The sequence below is a fragment of the Eufriesea mexicana genome, unplaced genomic scaffold, assembly GCF_001483705.2.
Source record: "Eufriesea mexicana isolate 0111107269 unplaced genomic scaffold, ASM148370v2 scaffold2888, whole genome shotgun sequence".
In the NCBI taxonomy this organism is placed as follows: domain Eukaryota; kingdom Metazoa; phylum Arthropoda; class Insecta; order Hymenoptera; family Apidae; genus Eufriesea; species Eufriesea mexicana.
Window position 1 is genome coordinate 45,229 of NW_016910972.1, and position 19,184 is coordinate 64,412.

General features: G+C 36.5%; 3 protein-coding genes across 5 annotated transcripts; 1 reads left to right on the forward strand and 2 right to left on the reverse strand.

Moving 5' to 3' along the window:
* Positions 1-135: 135 nt before the first annotated feature.
* Positions 136-3,840, reverse strand: LOC108550647 (E3 ubiquitin-protein ligase Topors). The gene is made up of 7 exons (XM_017904424.1): positions 3,708-3,840; positions 2,583-3,010; positions 2,265-2,498; positions 1,912-2,183; positions 1,677-1,835; positions 1,394-1,607; positions 136-1,308 (listed from the first exon to the last, which is right to left on the reverse strand). The coding sequence occupies exons 2-7, from the start codon at positions 2,969-2,971 to the stop codon at positions 276-278; spliced, it is 2,301 nt and encodes a 766-aa protein (XP_017759913.1). The 5' UTR covers positions 2,972-3,010; positions 3,708-3,840; the 3' UTR covers positions 136-275.
* A 1,330-nt stretch (positions 3,841-5,170) lies between these two features.
* On the forward strand, positions 5,171-9,010 carry LOC108550594 (SET and MYND domain-containing protein 4). Its single transcript, XM_017904359.1, has 6 exons — positions 5,171-5,225; positions 5,313-6,747; positions 6,817-7,101; positions 7,628-7,686; positions 7,770-7,867; positions 8,430-9,010. Exons 2-6 carry the CDS (start codon positions 5,676-5,678, stop codon positions 8,584-8,586), a joined length of 1,671 nt encoding a protein of 556 aa, XP_017759848.1. The 5' UTR covers positions 5,171-5,225; positions 5,313-5,675; the 3' UTR covers positions 8,587-9,010.
* Positions 8,973-17,612, reverse strand: LOC108550648 (protein 5NUC). 3 transcript variants are annotated; one of them, XM_017904425.1, is made up of 7 exons: positions 17,536-17,612; positions 12,806-13,047; positions 11,535-11,766; positions 10,581-11,180; positions 9,772-10,209; positions 9,377-9,566; positions 8,973-9,268 (listed from the first exon to the last, which is right to left on the reverse strand). In XM_017904425.1, exons 2-7 carry the CDS (start codon positions 12,931-12,933, stop codon positions 9,087-9,089), a joined length of 1,770 nt encoding a protein of 589 aa, XP_017759914.1. In that variant the 5' UTR covers positions 12,934-13,047; positions 17,536-17,612; the 3' UTR covers positions 8,973-9,086. The 3 variants fall into 3 exon arrangements, with proteins under 3 accessions (XP_017759914.1, XP_017759916.1, XP_017759915.1); XM_017904427.1 differs by lacking the exon at positions 17,536-17,612 and adding an exon at positions 15,474-16,382; XM_017904426.1 differs by lacking the exon at positions 17,536-17,612 and adding an exon at positions 15,095-16,382.
* Positions 17,613-19,184: the final 1,572 nt, after the last annotated feature.

Consider the following 19,184-nt stretch of genomic DNA (forward strand, 5'->3'; position numbering starts at 1 on the left):
TTTCTTCATATTTGTAAAGAAGTATTGATTAATCACCAAAATGAATGCAAATTTATCATGCTTTCTCGTTGTTTTATGCGCAAACGATTATTTAAGATAAATTATCATAAATTTTCAATTAAATGGTATTATCATTCGGAATTCATTGATTTTGATTTGGTGTAACCCTGAGATCTTCTATGACTCCTTGCAAATTTCGTAGGAGTTAAACACATTTATCAGTTTTCTAATTGAATAATTTTTAAATCGGAATGTTTTAATGTTGCAATTCAATTTTAAGCAGGATGCCGTCGAGTTAATCGTGGTCGATTCGAACTATGTGTTCTACTGCTAGACCGTTTCCTCCTTTTACTTTTATGCCTATCTTTATGCTTCGATTTCTTTTTGTGTGTATATGATTTACTCGAATAATTACTACACTGACTATGTGATCTAAAATCATCATCGTAATCTGAGCTGCTTAAAATGTCTTCTCTCGTTTTGGATTTGAATTCACGATCTTTTCTTGACACATCTCTAGTTATCCAATTTCCATCGTCGTCGCTCATATCTCGTTGAGATTCTCGTCGTCTAGAACTATCTCTTTTTTCTTTTTGAGATGCATAAGAAGATACACTACTGCTTCTAGATATAGATTGTCGGTCATTCTTGTATCTTGATTCTTTTCGGTGAGATTCTTTTATATCTGGTGCTTGTCTAGCTTTACCTCTAGTTCTAATTATTCTTTCACTCTTGGCTGTAACAAAATCACTTGGACCAGTGGTGTATTTCCTTTTTAATTTTGGTAACATACGAGATTTTACATTTTTAATAAATTCATCAGATTCAGTGGTATAATTACTACTGAATGATTCCTCATCCGAATACCGAGTTTCTTTCTTAATTAAATCTTTACGAACACGGACAGTACCCTTTCCAGAATACTGTGAAGTTCTCGATTTTTGTTCATCCGTCGGTTTTGATTCAATCTCATGTGAACTACTGTCACTACTACTACTTAATCTCCTCTTTCGTTGAGTATTTCTTTTGGGACCTTTTTTTCTAATGTCACTTTCCCCAGAACTGGATAAATTCCTACTTGTTCGATTACGGACTCTTGTTTCTACCGAACGATTACGTCTTTTACTAGTTGTATTTCTTCTTATACGTTTTCTAGTACGACTTTGATATTTTCTACTTCTGCGAAAAGTATAATCGCTATCTGAATCCGAATTAGATGAACTAGATGAAGATGTTAATCCTCGTTTCTTAATACTATGAGATGTACTAGGTTGGGCAATATCTTCATACAAAACAGACGCTGCAGTTCTAATAATGATATTAAATTATTTACAGATCCTATTGCAATAATATTATAATATTAAGCATTTCAAAATAAAGAGGTTTTACTTACTGAGTGTTATCATTTGATACATGCGAAATATTTATTTCTTCAGAATCAGATGAAACTAATTCTATGATTTCTGGTGTTCTTTCATGTCGAGGTTTCACATAACCGATTACTTCACAATCGTTATCTGATGAGGAGGAATCAGAAGAAATAGTCAATACATCTGGTACATTATATGAAATTTCCAACTGAAACGCCTGTCCTACAGTACTAGGTCCTACTCATAAAAATATGTATTAAAATTTTAATATAAAATAACGAAAGAAAAAGGAATAAAAAATATTACCAGGCATGCTGAGTGTGTGTGGCCCTACACTTGGTATTTCCGTGTTCATTCTAAGATCGATTGCTTCATCTAGCACTCGAACATCTGAATCATCAGAACTAGTACTACTACTGCTAGATGCAGGTGATAAAACGTTTGATACATATTCATTTGACAACCCTATAATAAATATTACTAGTTTTATAAAGAGAATATATTAAGCATGATATAAGAATAACAAGATTGAATGACATACCTTGTGGTAAATAAGTTACAGATTGATCATAGCCAACTAAATCGAAATTAGTTCGCGCATAATTAAGTAATTCATGTACAAAGTGATCTGTAAGTGTGCCGAAATGAGCGCGTATTATATTTCGAAATTCCGCACTTCTGATATCATACTGGCTAAGAGCATCCAATATAACTCCTAATACATATGCGACATGCGGAGCATTGTTATTAAGTAATACTTGCAATTCTCTATTTAGCCATGGTATAAGCCGATTTAATTCTCTTGGTTCTCTCCTATATACAAAATAATCATATGCTATGACTGATTTTAATGCATTCATTTTTTATATGAGAAATATATGAATAGTAATTTACCTATAAAAGTCGGCGCTACATTCGCGAAAACGGCCAAAAACATCTGGTAATGCAGTAGCCCAAATTCCGAGCCTATAAATTGTACGACGATAATCAGCTGAATTTGCACGTCTACGTAAGCGCTCTCCCATTGGGACTTGTGGTGCTATACTTGGCAATTGTTCTCTTCTTGCAACCTGTTCTGGATTAAGCACTATTTCATGTGAACGTCTATGATGTCCTGTCATAGTTGTTCTATAATGGACACAATTATTTATTTACAAAATTGCTAGATGTTAACTATTAAGTATTAATTTAATATTAAAGTTAGTACAATACCTATAATGAAAACGATGAGTGCCAACATCCATAGTATGACCCAATTCAAAATTAAGGTCCAAAGTAGCCAATTCTCTGGGTATATGATATTGATCATAATCTTCTTCTGACCTAACATTGTGTATGATTGACTTGAATGTCTGTTTACATAATGGACACTCTGTTTTTATTTTAGACCATTGAAGCAGGCAGGTGAAACAAAATTGATGGAGGCAACTATCAGTGAATGATGTATTCACTAATTTGCCTAAGCAAATACTACAATTTGGTGGAGGTGACACTGCACCATCACTCCGATCACTACTATCTGGATTCTGTACAGGTGCTTCTGATTTAATAGGTTCTTCTGCACCTGTAGCAGAATCTTTTATTTCCAATGGACCTTCCATTATAAGTTAATATGTTTGTCCATTTATTAAAACAAACACCTGAAATATATTATTTCATACATGAATCCAATAGAATTAATATTAATATATTTTATTATGAAATAAATACCATTCTACGTGAATAAATCTGGATTTAATACTATTTACTATGTTTATTATATATGAATTAAATAAAGTTAAAAAGTAAAATTAGTAATTATTTATAAATTGATGGGTCTACAAGGAAGATTTATAGGCCTTGTTTCTGTGAAACATTGGAATTTTATTATTATAATTCGCGAATATTCATTGAATAGAATAAACTTTTCTAATTTTATGTATATAATTTTATTTTGCAATATAAATTAACACTTAATAAAAATGCGAAACTGAATATAAACTCTGTTATACGGATTTTCCTTAATAGCTATTTGCACATTCACAAAATAATACTAAGTAGATATTTTTCCATTTTAAAATTTATTGAAAAAATGAAGAAAATAAGTTAACCTTCAAACAATTTTTTTGATTTATATATATACATATATATACATGTATACATATGTATATATATCCGTGTGTGTGTGTACGTGTGTGTACATATATATAATTTTATTAAAAACATGCGAAAAAGAAAGATACGCATATAAAGCTGGTTTATAATCGGTATGTTTCCATTTTATTCAACTTATTATTGATTATCGATGTCACTATTTTTTTTCATAAATCATATATTATTGAAAATGTGATTTCTTACCTTCAAGGAACCAGAAGGAAATTCTAATAACAGTGTTAATAGGAAAAATAATTAATATCTTAGTAAAACTATCTTCTCTCTGAAACAGGACTCTTACATCAACCCATAATCGCAAAACGGAAACTGGTGTAGCATAATGCTATGAATGAGACAGATATAAACCGAAGGTAAGAATTATTATCATCAGTGATACCTTCTTAAAAAAAAATTCCTAGTTCAATAAAGACAATGCACAGTTATACATACTTTCTTACCTTCAAGGAACCAGAAGGAAATTCTAATAACAGTGTTAATAGGAGAAATAATTAATATCTTAGTAAAACTTTCTCTTTTCTAAAACAGGACTCTTACATCAATCCATAATCGCAAAACGGACACTGGTGTAGCATAATGCTATGAATGAGACAGATATTAACCGAAGGTAAGAATTATTCTCATCAGTGATACCTTCTTAAAAAAAAATTCCTAGTTCAATAAAGACAATGCACAGTTATACATTTTGACTAAAATTATATACATTTATCTACACTCTATTTTTAATATTTTACTTCATTAATGTCAATTGTTGACATAATTTATTATCTTATCTAATAATTTGAAAGCAAACGTTAGTAAACATAAAAGTAAATTTTTGTTAATTTACTTCAACTGCGTCGACTAACTTAATAGTGTTGAAAACTAGGGATGCCAACATTTTAATCTCAAGAGACAGATAATTTATGGCATAAGAAAAGTTGAATTCTTTATATCTCAATTTGAGAATTATTATATAAAATTGCTTGATACGATACAAAATATTTTCTTGACTTTTTAAATTCACCATTACAGTTTCTATTTATCTTCTTTATTTTCGAATATTTGGAAAAATCATGATATATATATACTTATTAAACAATTTTGATATAAATGTATTTTTATTATTAATTTATACGTGTTGATTAAGCGATGATTAATTTTTATGAGAAGTATATTTTTTAAAACATTTGTTATATTGCAGTATTCATATAATTAGTATTTTTAATAACAAGATATCGGAACTAATTTAAGATATATTCAATCGTAACTAAAAGGGAGCGTACAAACATATGTACATATCACATTGTCGCAAAGCAAGCCTGCTACGCTAGGAAGTTGTACTCCATGTTTTGAAATGTAAAGATTGAAATGACAAATTTAAATTTCGTGATATTTATTTCACGAATCTTTATAACTATATCAATAGTTAATAAACTAATCTACATAGCCACTGCTAAATTGTTTTAAGTTTCATTTCAAGTGCTAACAAGGAGTCACTGATTTAATTAAAACTCTTTGTGATCGTTTTGATTATGAATAAATAGTATTATAAAGGCAGACACTCAATAGTATTTTATATATTTATGATCACAATTTTGTCATTATGTTAAAATATGTTGTAAATATGATATTTATTAATTTGAGCAATGCCGTGGTGGTAAAGTATTGGTGCTTAGGTAGAGCTTTTGGGGAAATCTTAGTCTGAAGAGTTTGATTTCCGATGTAACTATATGAATATATATATATATATTTAAAATAATTACATTATTGTAAGTGCATATACTATATATACATTTTCGTATGTCCGAGGGCTTGACATACAAGCATTTAAAAAATAGGCGGGAAATGAAAGGTGGAGACTTGGGAGATTGATAGAAGAGTATATCAAGTTTATATCGAAACCAAACTTTCACATTGTTACTATTTTTACCTTAAATATAGCTACTATTAGAGTAGCGAAATTTACGCTTGAAAGACGCACAGAGCGTTTTCCTTAATTCTTAATGAGACATCGTGCGAAATGCGGAGTATAGGGAATAATGTTTGTGGTACATACCACTAACTATAGATACATTTTATGCAGAGTATCCAACAAACAATCAATAAGGAGAGATATATCCTAAACAAACGTATTTGTAGTTATACATACATCATATTGTAGGAAAAAAGAAGATGGAGGAGGTATTAGACTCATTAAATGTAAAACTAAGAGCAGTAAATAAAGTTCGAGATTTGATTAATGAATATAAAACATTATGTACAGATGAAGAACGTATAGTATTTACCCTTAATGTTATGTTAGAATATAATATTATTCCTAAACCATGTGGAGATATAAAGAATGCGAAGCAATCTGAAAGATTCAGAGACCAAGGTAACAAACTATTTGTTTCAACATCGTTAGAAAGTCATACTTGTATAGAAGCACTGAAATTATATACTAAAAGTATAGCTTATGCTCCTTATCCATCACAACAGCTTGCTATTGCATATGCCAATAGGTCTGCTGTTTTAATAAAATTGCATAAATATGAATTATGCGTCCAAGACATAGATAGAGCATTAACAATGTCACATCTACTTCTAAAGAATATATGTGCTAAACTTTATGTTAGAAAAGTTGAGTGCTTAACTATGATGAAAGATCCTCACATGGAAGATGTTATAAAAGAAGTACAAAGTTGTTTGGAAAATCTGTCTTTAGATAATGAGATTAAAAAAAAATTAGATATCAAATTAAATTCTGCAAAGAATGTGTCAGTATATCAAGAGGTTAAAAAGGAAAACATTATGACACAATTACAACATCCAAAAATAATAACATATAATGTTGAAATTCCTTGTGCTTCTGATGCTGTAGCTATAAAATATAATACAGAATATGGTAGACATATTGTGGCTACCAGAGAAATATGTCCTGGTGAAATAATTGCAAAAGAAAAGCTTTATTGGATGCTTTTATCTCCTGCTAACTTGCTTACACATTGCTCAAATTGCTTAGAGGTATCTTGGGCTAATATACCTTGTGAGAATTGTACGTATGCTATGTATTGTTCAGAGAAATGCAAGTCCATGGAATGGGAAAAGTATCATGATGTTGAATGTGCAGTATTTCCTTCTATGTCAAAAATGAATTTTAGTAAATTAGACCTACTGAGTCTGAGGCTTGCAATTCAAGCTGTAAGAGATGCTAAAAGTATGCAAGAACTAAGAGAAGAGTTAATAGAAGTTGATAGTTGTGACAGTACGTAGGTACACCAATTTTTGTGATAAAATCAACAGTAATATTAATTTATTATTTATTTCTCTTTAGATCCTCGTATAAAAGGTTTTACAAAAGATGGAATTTATTCTAGTAATAAATATAGAAGTATATTAAGTCTTGTGACTCACACTGATGAACGTTCAGTACATGATCTTTTTAGAAGATCATTAGATGCAAGCTTTATTTTATATTTCATTGCAACATGTACTAATATGTTTGGGAGTCCATTAAGCAAAAATTTATCTGTGTTAATAAAAAATATTGATGTCATATTTGTTGGTGGTCTTATAATGAGGCACCAGCAGTTGATACCTAGTAATGTACATAGTGTATGTTATTATTACAAATATATTTTTTTCTTATAAATTTGTAATTCAAAGTAATAAATACGAATTGTTCTTTCTAGTTTTAACGTCGACTAACTTAATAGTGTTGAAAACTAGGGATGCCAACATTTTAATCTCAAGAGACAGATAATTTATGGCATAAGAAAAGTTGAATTCTTTATATCTCAATTTGAGAATTATTATATAAAATTGCTTGATACGATACAAAATATTTTCTTGACTTTTTAAATTCACCATTACAGTTTCTATTTATCTTCTTTATTTTCGAATATTTGGAAAAATCATTATATATATATACTTATTAAACAATTTTGATATAAATATATTTTTATTATTTATTTATACGTGTTGATTAAGCGATGATTAATTTTTATGAGAAGTATATTTTTTAAAACATTTGTTATATTGCAGTATTCATATAATTAGTATTTTTAATAACAAGATATCGGAACTAATTTAAGATATATTCAATCGTAACTAAAAGGGAGCGTACAAACATATGTACATATAACATTCAAAATCTAACTGTATAATTATTTATACTATGTATCCTATTAAAACGGGTGAACAAGTATGTATGTGAGCATTTGTTTTTAAACGGAATATTATTGTGTGATATCAATGATAAAGAATTCTGTTTTTTCTGTTTTACAGTTATTTGATAATTATGGTCAACATTATGCAATTACATCAAAAGCCATAAGACAGCAAGAATTAAAACTCTTTGTGATCGTTTTGATTATGAATAAATAGTATTATAAAGGCAGACACTCAATAGTATTTTATATATTTATGATCACAATTTTGTCATTATGTTAAAATATGTTGTAAATATGATATTTATTAATTTGAGCAATGCCGTGGTGGTAAAGTATTGGTGCTTAGGTAGAGCTTTTGGGGAAATCAATAAAACTCTTTGTGATCGTTTTCAGTATGAATAAATAGTATTATAAAGGCAGACACTCAATAGTTTTTTATATATTTATGATCACAATTTTGTCATTATGTTAAAATATGTTGTAAATATGATATTTATATTTAAAATCCTACAGAGTAAGTTATTTGGTAAATAAGAATATCTTAAGAGATAATTCTTTGTAATACTTACTTCTTTTCTAGCAATTGGTTAAAAAGAATGAAGATATAAAGAAGATTTCTCATACATTAAGAAAATTCAACACATATGTTGATCTGAAGAGTTTGATTTCCGATGTAATTATATGAATATATATATATATATTTAAAATAATTACATTATTGTAAGTGCATATACTATATACACATTTTCGTATGTTCCAGGGCTTGACATACAAGCATAGTGGATAAACACATAATAGACAATTTGTTAACTATGGTTAAAGTATTATATGATTTAGTCCCGATGCCTTGCGAAGAAATGAATAATGTGATAGAAACTTTGAAACGTGTGTACGATCTGAATGGAAATCGATTTGAAATTCCTAATATTTAGTAGTTTCTTATAGTAGTAGTACTAGTTTTTTATAAAACAATTTTATTGTTTGATGTTATATATGATAGCTATCGACTTTGTAAATGGGCACGAGTGTCAATAAATCCAGTGGTGTCGTTCCGGGATTAATCGTGTGTAATGTAATCGTATATGTATAAATGTAATGTTTGAAACGTTTGAATTTTGTGATGTACATTTATTGTATGGTCTTTGTTAAATATGAATAAACTGAGGTCTAAGGAATAAAATATCGGCGAAATGATATAAATGTAATAATCTTTAATAGCCGGTAATAATTAAAATATCAATTTCAATATTTTCATTGGTATCGATTAATTAGGTATTCCAATAGTACTTTTACCTAGCGTCAAAGTATACAGTTTGTAGTATACATTTGAGGTAGTGAAGAAGGTAGTATGTGCATGAAAAAATCAATATAAATTAGGAAGTTTCAAAATACTGAATGTCAGTTTCTTAAAATATGTTCAATATGGTAAGATCTATCTTGTTAGTAACCAACTGATTATTGGTAGAAAAATTGCTAATTCGACAGATCGATATATACTGTTAGGCGCATTATTTTGCGTTTGATCCTGTACATAGGTAATTCTCCATTCAACAGCAGGATGTACAGGGCTATGCTTCTTTAAATATTCCAGTAATGTATCTGTTGTAGAGATACCTGTAAAAGAAGTGCTTCTTTATACCATTTATTGAATATTATACGCCATGTGATATAACAAATGATACATTTAAATAATTGTGTCAAACAAAATTTATATAAAGGTACCAAGGGACTCTGTTTTGAGGTCCTTCAACATAGAATATCCGTCACCACCACTCTGCATGAAATCAGGTAGGAGTACATTATAAGTTTGGTTGTTTTGTAGTTTGCTGTATGTCGGAACATTGCAAAACGAACACAATACTTCTACCGAGACTACTCTTGAATTTTTTGGTCGGGATAAGTCATATACGACCTAAAAATTTAAGTACGATAAAATAATGAACTATATATTATAAAAAGCGAAGTATTACTTCGTAAAGACTAACTTTATCACTTTTGTGTAGTGATCATAAATATGTTTTAAAAATAAAAATATAAAAGGTAGAAATCTTCACTTTTATTTAAACATTTTTATATATTTTCACTTTCATTGCTTAATATTTATAGACATTTTATACCTGCAGTCCAGAGAATTGCACAAATGCTCCAAAGAGATTATCGGTATGATTCATGTCCAGATTGTAAACGCTCCATTCTAATACAGATAAGATCATCTCACCAGTCATTGAAACTTTTACGATTGTATTTTGAAAAGGTAGCACGCTAAGAACATCTTCCATAGTAACTTTATCTTCATTAGCTCTTGTGATAGAACTTCTAATACTGCCACCATTCTGGAAAGCTATTGCAGCATCTGTCCAACTATTTTCGTTTGCATATTCACCAGCATTATAATCAATCATAGCGTCCGTAATTAAATTGCCCAAGTTACATTCCTTTCGTCTACAAATTTTACTGTCTCCTTCGAGCAGAACCCGAGTTTTTCCAACGATCGATAGGCTAATATTATCGATAGCTCCTCTCATCTCTTTTAATTCGTTCAAAATATCTTCTGCCTATTACGAAATAGAAAGAAAGAATTATATATTAATTCGATCAATACAATTTGTTATTTGTCGATTGTTACACATTACCGAAACTTTACAGGATTAATTTTTGTACGTCAGTGAATTGCGCTCATATTACTTTATGATATTTAAGCAACGATAAATTGCAGTTAATACGATTTGTTAATTAATTAATCTCGCTATATCATTATCAGATAGATCTTTGATAGCCTAACATTCAGTTAAGTATCGTGACACGTTTAGAGGAACATGGTCGATATTTTCTATTACAACTTTCCTTATTCGTTCTGATTTTTCTTAGCGCTAATCATAGCGATGCAATTACTACGGATGTTACTGAATTTTTAACCATACTCTACCTCTTCGATACTGCTGTCCACGAGTATAGGATTACCATTGATATGATTCACTTCTCCCTCACGGTCGAAGGTCACCGTCAAATTACCAAGATACTTGGTGTAAGCGTAAGCTTGCACTACGTAGACCTTCCTTCCGCTCTTTTGCTTTACTTCCGTTGGATAGAGGCCCTCTGGTGTCTCTTCGTCCGGTTGTTTCCCGTTATAAAGGAAGGTGTTTGTGTGTCCACCAATCACTATGTCTATATCTTCCACTTCTCTAGCGATCTTTTTGTCCACCTCGAAGCCAGAATGACCCAAAGCGATAAATATGTTTACGCCCTGTTCTTTCAGCTTTTTCACCTCTTTACGAATGCTCTCCACCTCGTCCAGGAAGATTACGTTCTCCGCCGTGGAGATTATCTTGGTCTCCGATGTCAGGTAGCCTATTACACCTATCTTTACGTCATTTACGTTTAGGACGGTGCTATTTAATAGCTTCGTTGCGGCTAGGTTTTCTTGTTTGCTCAGGTCCAGATTGCAAGTCACTATGGGGTACGTGCTGTTCTGGATGAAGGGTATCAAGCCGTCCACGCCATTGTCAAACTCATGGTTCCCTAAACTCTGCGATTGTTGTAAATGAAAAAGAGAAAACGAATCTGTCAAACTATCAAATTCAGATATCGAAATTCATCGTGGTTCTTGGTACAGCCGTTTTTAGTCGTTTTTAGCTGAACCGAAAATCGATTTCCTCGATTTAAATTTATGTCTTCCGCGATACCGAATGCAGCAGTTAATCACTCGATACTCTCTTCGATTCGAATTAACCGTTCCTCGAATCAGATCACTGTACAGATCGCTGAAAATGACGTTACGTAGAGTCCTGTCACTCGAGGTCGGTGTAAAAAGAGGAAAGAAAAGAGATCGAGTAATTTTGGCTAATGGAAGGATAACGATTGCAGTTGTTTCATTGCTTACCGTCACGTTCGGTGCAAGAATGTTCATGAATTTGGCCACCACCGTCCATTTGAAGACATTGTACCATATAGATCCTTGGTATGTGTCGCCAGCGTTGAGGAAGAGGCAAGGAATCGGCGATTTACGGGCTTCCCGGATCAGAGTCGCCAATCTGGCAAATCCTCCATAGCATTTCTTTTCCGCTGCTTCCTTCTGCGAGCAAGGACTCGATAATTTCGACGTCTGTTCGAACCTGTGGGACATTTGCTCTGCTATTTCTGAGATTTCTACCTCGGATAGGTGGAAAAATTCCCACGAATGCTACAGAACCTCGCAATTGTACATCTTGCATCGCATTTTTCCCATGCTCCTGCCTATCCATCGAGTCATTTTTTTCTTCATAAATTGCAGAAAATGATTGAAAAAACCTGCTTTAATGCCCCCTTCAATCTCGATAAACGTGCTCGTCGGTGAATCGATAAATAATTTAGAGCCCGACATTCGACGCATAGTTCTGTAATTGCATTCTGTAATTGAAAACGCGCGGATTCTACAAGGAAATACGTTTATTCGTGGGATATTCAAGATATCCGTTGTTGTATGCGAAATCGTTCGTCGGTCACGGCCGTCTGCAAGAAATTAATGTTTAAATCGTCCAGCCGAGTGTTAATTATCGTTTGATTGTTTGCAATTAATACTGTACGAGCGGCTGATCGCGTGGCATCGATATTTTAACCGATTAAATATTTAATCGAATAACGTGCAGCGAAGCACGTGCAGGAGGCCAGCCAGCGATAAACATCGTGGCAATTGAGGAAATAACCGAACGAGCGGTGAATTTTTTCAGTTGGTTAAATATTTTGCAAATGGAAGTCGCTCGTTATTGCGAATTATCGGAGATCTACAGTCAATATTGCCATACAAAGCAGGTGATCGCGAGCAGGAGTCGCGAGAATTACTCGAAATTTCAGGATCCATTAGAACACCGCTAGAAACGTAAGCGAAGAAACTGAATAACATTATCGATTCGAATCGATTACACCTGCTGGATCGATGCTTCCGAGTTTCGAGATTCTCGTGGAATCCTTCTATCTCTTTCGATCGCGAAATTTACACGCGTGCTCATCATTGTTTGGATCGAGAATCCAACTGATCGCGATAAAAGTTCGAAGATAAGCTCGCCGATACTCGCGAGGAAGATCGTGATCGATCGCGATAGCTAAAATATTCCCCTTGGCGGAGATTCTTTCGCTCGGAGCAGGAAGAGGAGAATACAGGAGACAAATACGTACCTCGAGTGCATATCGTTGGTGTGGACGATCCTGATGGTGAGCTCGTCGGTTGGCCTGACAGCAGGACTGCCAAGGACCCCATTGGAGAACGCCAGAAGGGTGGCGAGCACCATCCAAACGGCGAACATTTTCCGTTTGTCAGACGATGTTCACGTTTCGCCGGCACTTTCGTCCAATTTCACTCCGTCCCGTTATCTGGTTGTTTTAAGGGTAACGTGACAAGCGACGTCGATATCGTGCGGCTATCGAGCAGAAAAAAAGGAAAGAAAGACAAATGGTTCCAGCAATTACGGCCTCATCCGATTCGTAGCCTCGCCGTTGAAAAATACTCCGTTCTTTTCTATTATCCGTCTCGTTTATATCGCTTTTCCTCAACGACCATGCTTGTTCATTTTCTGGATCGTTGAGCGGCGTCCTCGAGGAAGACGCGAGGCGTCGGGGCCTTCGTCAACGGCTAATCTTCCGGTATGGTCCTCTATCGGACCGAGGTTAAAAATGCCTCGTCGTCGCTATTTTCTAGCTCGTTAATTTTTATGTTGAACGAAACTTCCCTGCCGATCACCTCCGTCCCAGAAAATTATTTCTCTCCGAGCCATTTCGATCCTTCGATGATGAATCTTGACGCGATCGCGAATCGGCGATGGATCGATGGTGTCGATCGCGAGAGACGCCGGTGCAAAGGTGTCCCGTAAAATGGCTATTTACGACTCACAGATCGAGGTGAACGCTGAACAATAGGCAAGCCCGAAGGTGTCTCTATCCTCTGGTGACATAAGCTATAATCGTTTCACCGCTGACGATGCGCGGAATAAACGCTTTAACGAATCGGGGAATATCTCGACCGACAATTGGATCTCGTCGGCACGCACGTTATTGTCCCATTTGGACACGCGTACAGGCTTCTTGTCGCGAGTCAGCGAAAAATTCCGCGAGAAGTCCGCGAGAGATACCTTGAAAAATACCGCGCATTTTGCACTAATAGAGCCTCGCGTCTAACATATAAAAAATATTTGACGTCATTTGGCTAGAGTGTGCAAGAGCATTGGAAAGGTGGCACTTCCGAAGTGGTTACGTAACAAGTTGTAGCTGTATTAGAAAAATGATAATGACTCGAAGGTATCGCTCCGCTACCACTTCGCCGAGTGTCTTTTAATACCCATCATTTTATTATTTCGACGGCTCTATTTACATATGCTTTAATTATCATAACTAATGCAAATCTTGCATTGCTAACGACGCGCTCACCGTGCTGCGTAGCGTTTCTTCTTCGCGCGATTTGATAAGTCGTCGAGAATTCGCGGCATTAAAGCAAGGAGAAGCTAGGAAAATTAAATTACCTTTCGCGTAATTTTCAACGCTGTGTTTCACAGCATTCGCGGAGAAAGTAGAACCGTCCGAGAATTATTCGCCAGATATACTTTGCCTCTTTTCGTTTATTCAACATCCAGTTACAGCGGAAATTCTGCCGATCAGAAACTTCGTACCCGTGTTTTAACACTTGGCCGAGCGTGTAGTTTCTATTAACCTGCAAGCTACCGAAACCACGATCGATGCGAAGCTCGGCCACGTCAATGACAAAGTTAACGACGTACCGTTATATTAATCATCTTAAAATATTACCGATGCCGAGGCCTTAGACATAGGCAGCGGTGGTTGACAAACGACGAAGGGGCCGTATATCTGTAAACGAACTGAACGAGTTCCTCCATAAAAATTGTTTGCCTATTCCGACTTTAGACGACCTCGACTTCGATTTCGTTCCCGGATAGACAAAAAGGAAAGAGTAACAACGCAAATTGCCTCGAATCGTATCTCATCGATCAACTTTCCCTCGACGTACATCTAAAACGAAAGATCTAAGGTCGAAACGCAGACTTATCGAGCAAGAAAATTGCGAAAAGCTGGTATTACCGATATCCTAAGGGATTGATAGTCACTCGAGAAATAAAGAGGGTTTCCTCGTGAAAGACACGCCTCGTGCTTCCATTTCCAACAACGCGTTGTCCGACGTTCCTCGAGATCGACTGTACAAAGTTCTCGCGAAGGTCGGTAAAAACGCGTACTGTGTCTCGACGATCGCAACAACGTCGATCGTTGTACGTAACGATCCTCGAGGTCGGCTCCACGTTCTCGTTCTACCACCTGTCACTGAATCCGCCTCGACCTCAGAATTCGAGAGACGCCGGAACGCGCGAATGTTCGCCAAGCGTGCGAGATAGCGAGCGGAATGCCGCGAGTACCGATCGCCTGCTTATAAATAAAGAACCGAGTCCGGTGCCAATCACTCACCACGATGGTGTATCTCTGCCTTGCCGAGGAGTATCGGCTGCTGGTTGCACAACGATCGCACGCACTCTAACTTCGATCGCGCTCCAAGTGTCCGCCACTGGTGTTTCCTCTGACGAGCGACCAACGCCGACTGAACACGATCGTCGACCGAAAATCACGGGCCGTCTCCGTTTGTCCCCCAATTTAGCCGCGAATCGCTTCTCCGATTCGTGGATTTCAGAGCAGACCGGTCGGCACCGAGCGCCGCGAGTGCACGTGGTTTCTCGCCGAGTAGATAGCGAGCGTCAAACGCTTCTGTTCGCGCCCAAGACTGCGACGTCGCGGCGCGTAATTGCCGCGAAAATCCCGCAATTTTCCTACGTTTTTCGTTCCCCCGTACCTTCTCTTCCTTCCTCGCCGATCAGCTTTGTCCCGATCCCGGAAATCCGTCCCGTTCTCCGAGCGGACGATCGATCGTGTCACGCTCGGCGAGTTGGCTGCTTGCCGCTTCAAAGTTCAATGGCAGATCGTCGAGTGGACTAGTCCGCGCTCGAACCATCACAAAGGGCCAAGATCGACTTGATTTTACTCCATTTGGCAGCTAAATATACCGGGTGCGTTCGCGGATTATCTATAGAGGTGCAAGTGTCGCGAGTGTGTGGCAAATAAAAATAGAAGGCGAGGCGAATTGATCGGATTGGTTAACTCGCGTATGATCGATTGGGTCGATTTTCTCTTGGTGGAAAATATTGTTTCATTAGCAGTGATCGCAACGAGGTGTGATTGCTAAGGTATGATTGATCGGTAGTAACACTGATTCACTTTTTATCTGATATCAGAGATCATGCACTCGTTCGAGGTCGTCGCGTTTAATCCGTGAGCAGTTTTCTTCGCTTTACCAGGAGAATCGTTTTATCTCGCTCCGGGGGACAACGATCGCTTTATCTCTCGATATTTGGCTGCCGGATCAACGATTGAAATCGATAAACTCGCTGGAAAGAAAGGCCCGAACGATTCCACGAGGAACTCCGAGGAAGCATCATGAGCTCGCCTCGATTGTTCTTCGTCTTCTTCGCTAGCAGCTCGCTTCGAGTCGCGTGCGATTCACGATCCAGGAGTTTTTAATGGAAATGATCAAAGCACAAGGCCAAGAATCGCGTCTCTGAACTTACGTAACGTCGCTCTGTGATCAAACAAACGCGTCAATGACATCTTATCGCGAATTATATCACACGAGGATGACAATGTGTTCATCTTTCCGCAAGGACACGGACCAAGTGTCGTTGGATCGTAGCTCGGTCACAGCCGCGGTTTTACTAAGCGACTTGGCCACAACTCGAATACAGAATGATCTTGTCAGCGCGCCAGGACGCCTAGCGTCGCCTAGCGTCGTTCACTCACTCGTATCCTCCGGTTCCGAAATGTCAAACTGGCCAGACGAATCGGGCACAGTCGAGTATGTTCTACTGGGTACGCAAAATGTACACATTTTACCGATTGATGGTACTCGACGGGACAAATTTTCAACTCGTTTCTTCCTTATAAGGAATACGAAAATGACAAACTTCGCCGAGCTTCACAGACCGATTTTCATTTTAACGAGATGAGGTATTTTTCAGACGAAAAATCAGCAAAGTGGTTGAAACACGTGTTTATTATTCCGACACGAATTAGCGAAATCAATGGACGAGTCCAAGGTTCGGTATCACGTGAAAATGGTGACAATGACGAAAGACTGGAGGCACGTGTAAAATTATGATAAGGCTGTACGGTTATGTCGAGTATGTAACCACAACGATAGCACGGACGACGGTAAAACGGGCTAAGAATTATTGCGTTGTTATCGGTAGTAAAACAATATCGTAAACGGCCTTGGGGCTCCAACTTTCGTACATTTACATAAGCGACAAGCGAAAATCGCGATGTTGAATTCGCATCGAAACGAGATTTTCACAACAAGAATCGCCGTCGAGTCTCTGCGAAATTAGTCGCGATTTCGAAAATGTTAGCATTTATGCAGAGGTTTACCAAGAGAGATTTACCAAGACCGTTTCGTCATACCAACACTTTCCCTTTTATGCGTACACACGCGGTGTTATCTCTTCTATTGCGTGGAAGCCGAAAGGTGAAAAAATCAGCTGACCAACGTTCCAGTTGGCAGGCTAAACACCGAATACAGGAAAAGTATGCGTCGTTGGAAACGAGTTTTTCGATGAATTATTCAACGATTATACCGACTCGAATCACGGATATTAGGCTCATGCATTAGTTATTCGACGCAGCAGCTAGAAATAGCAGCTCTTCCTCTCGGCCACGACGAATGCTCTGTTTTAGACACGAGGGACATTTAGTCGAAGAACGACCGCCTGTCGACGTGGACTCGCGATGGCAACATTCGCGTGATATTCGCTTAGTTTTCGCGTGATTCGATAGTGAAAAAGGAAGAGAATTCGGTGACTTACCAGCCATTGGATGGAAAGGTTGAGGGTGAATCGCGTGGGTAGCCTCGGCTAGGCAGGGGTTGCTTCACCACCACGAGGACAAGTCACACGTCCGAAGGACAGGAACGAACTGACTCAGGTAAAAAGGATTCCCGATGAGAGACCTGGCCTTTGATAGACGGACCCTTGGTCTGAAATTTATTTTGCCCGTTATATTTGCCCTCCAAACGTTTGCACAAGACAGTCACTCCCCTTTTCGACCTAAACTAATTAACCTACCTCCCAGCCAAGCCTTCCTGGAACCGTTCTTCACGATTTTCCGCCGAGGTAGCCCGCGATTCTCTATTTATTATACGATCGTGTCGCTTCTGCTATTGAGTCGTTAATCGATGATTTGTCTCGCAATTTACTCGATGAATTTGCGGAAATATCTGACGGGTGACAGTGGAAATTTGCGTAAATGCGGATTATTGGATTCGTGACAGCACGCATACTTAAGCGAATAGAAGGATGTAACTCGGGGCTTCTTAATCCGTGGGTCGAGACTTGGGTTATTCCAAACAATCGAGGATATCCTGCGTTCTGCACTCTCAGCTATTCAGCCTGGATTTAATTCTCTATGCGATCTAAATTTACCTGCGTCCCAATAAATACTGTTAAAATTAACAGAAAAATTAAATTTCTCTTACGATTATTCTCCATTTATATATTTCTAAATAATTTTCGTCGCTATTCGTAGACGAAATATACCTAAAGGAGTTTGAAAAGTTTCAATGCAAAAATTTAGAAGTTCGACTTAAACGAGGCACTCTGTACGTGCACAATACATACCTGGAATCTTAACAAATTTGTTTCTATAATAAAACGACGGAAGAGATGGAATGAAAAATTTTAAGAACTCGTCTAATTTCCAAATATCAGGAATTTATTATATCGTCCTAGAAGCGAGTAGAAGAGAGTAAACGGACCCTCTAATTAACTAAAAAGCAAACAACGTGTTAGTAATTATCCCGGAAAATTGCAGGGAAAGTGAATTAAGTAATTTCGCGATCGATTCGTGCTCGTGCCGTTTCATGGAAACGTGTTTTACGATAGATGACCGAGCATTATCAAATCAGGTGACCAAATTTTTGGTCTCCGCGTGCAAGAGGTGTCTCAGAAATTCCCCCATCGATGTCATTTCGAAACACTCTCTTTCTCTCTTTTTGTTTATTGTTCGAAGAACAGTTCTCCTTTCTTGTTTCCCTCGTTTCCGATAGGAACACTGAATAATTTTATTAGAGGCCTCCTCGGGAACAGCCAAGCATCCGTGACCGATACTTGAGCGAGATTAATCGTTATCGCGAGCATTAAACGATTCTTTACCAAATAATATCGCAATGCAGGCTTATCTGGAGGAAGCAATAGTGCAACGTGTTGGAAAATTCAACCAGTAAGGTCACTCGGCTTCAGAGACAAATAACACGTGTTTTTAACCTGTTCACTTAAGATATGCAATTAAGATTTCATTAGCCACGTTCTATTGTGCTCGGTTGTGATAAGAGAAGAAACACTCGTTAAAGGCAATATATCATCGGACCATGAACTTCAGACTCTTGATCGTTAGAAAAATACATTAAAGCTAATCCTACCGATAATACGTATATATATTTTTATTTAATCGTTTAAAT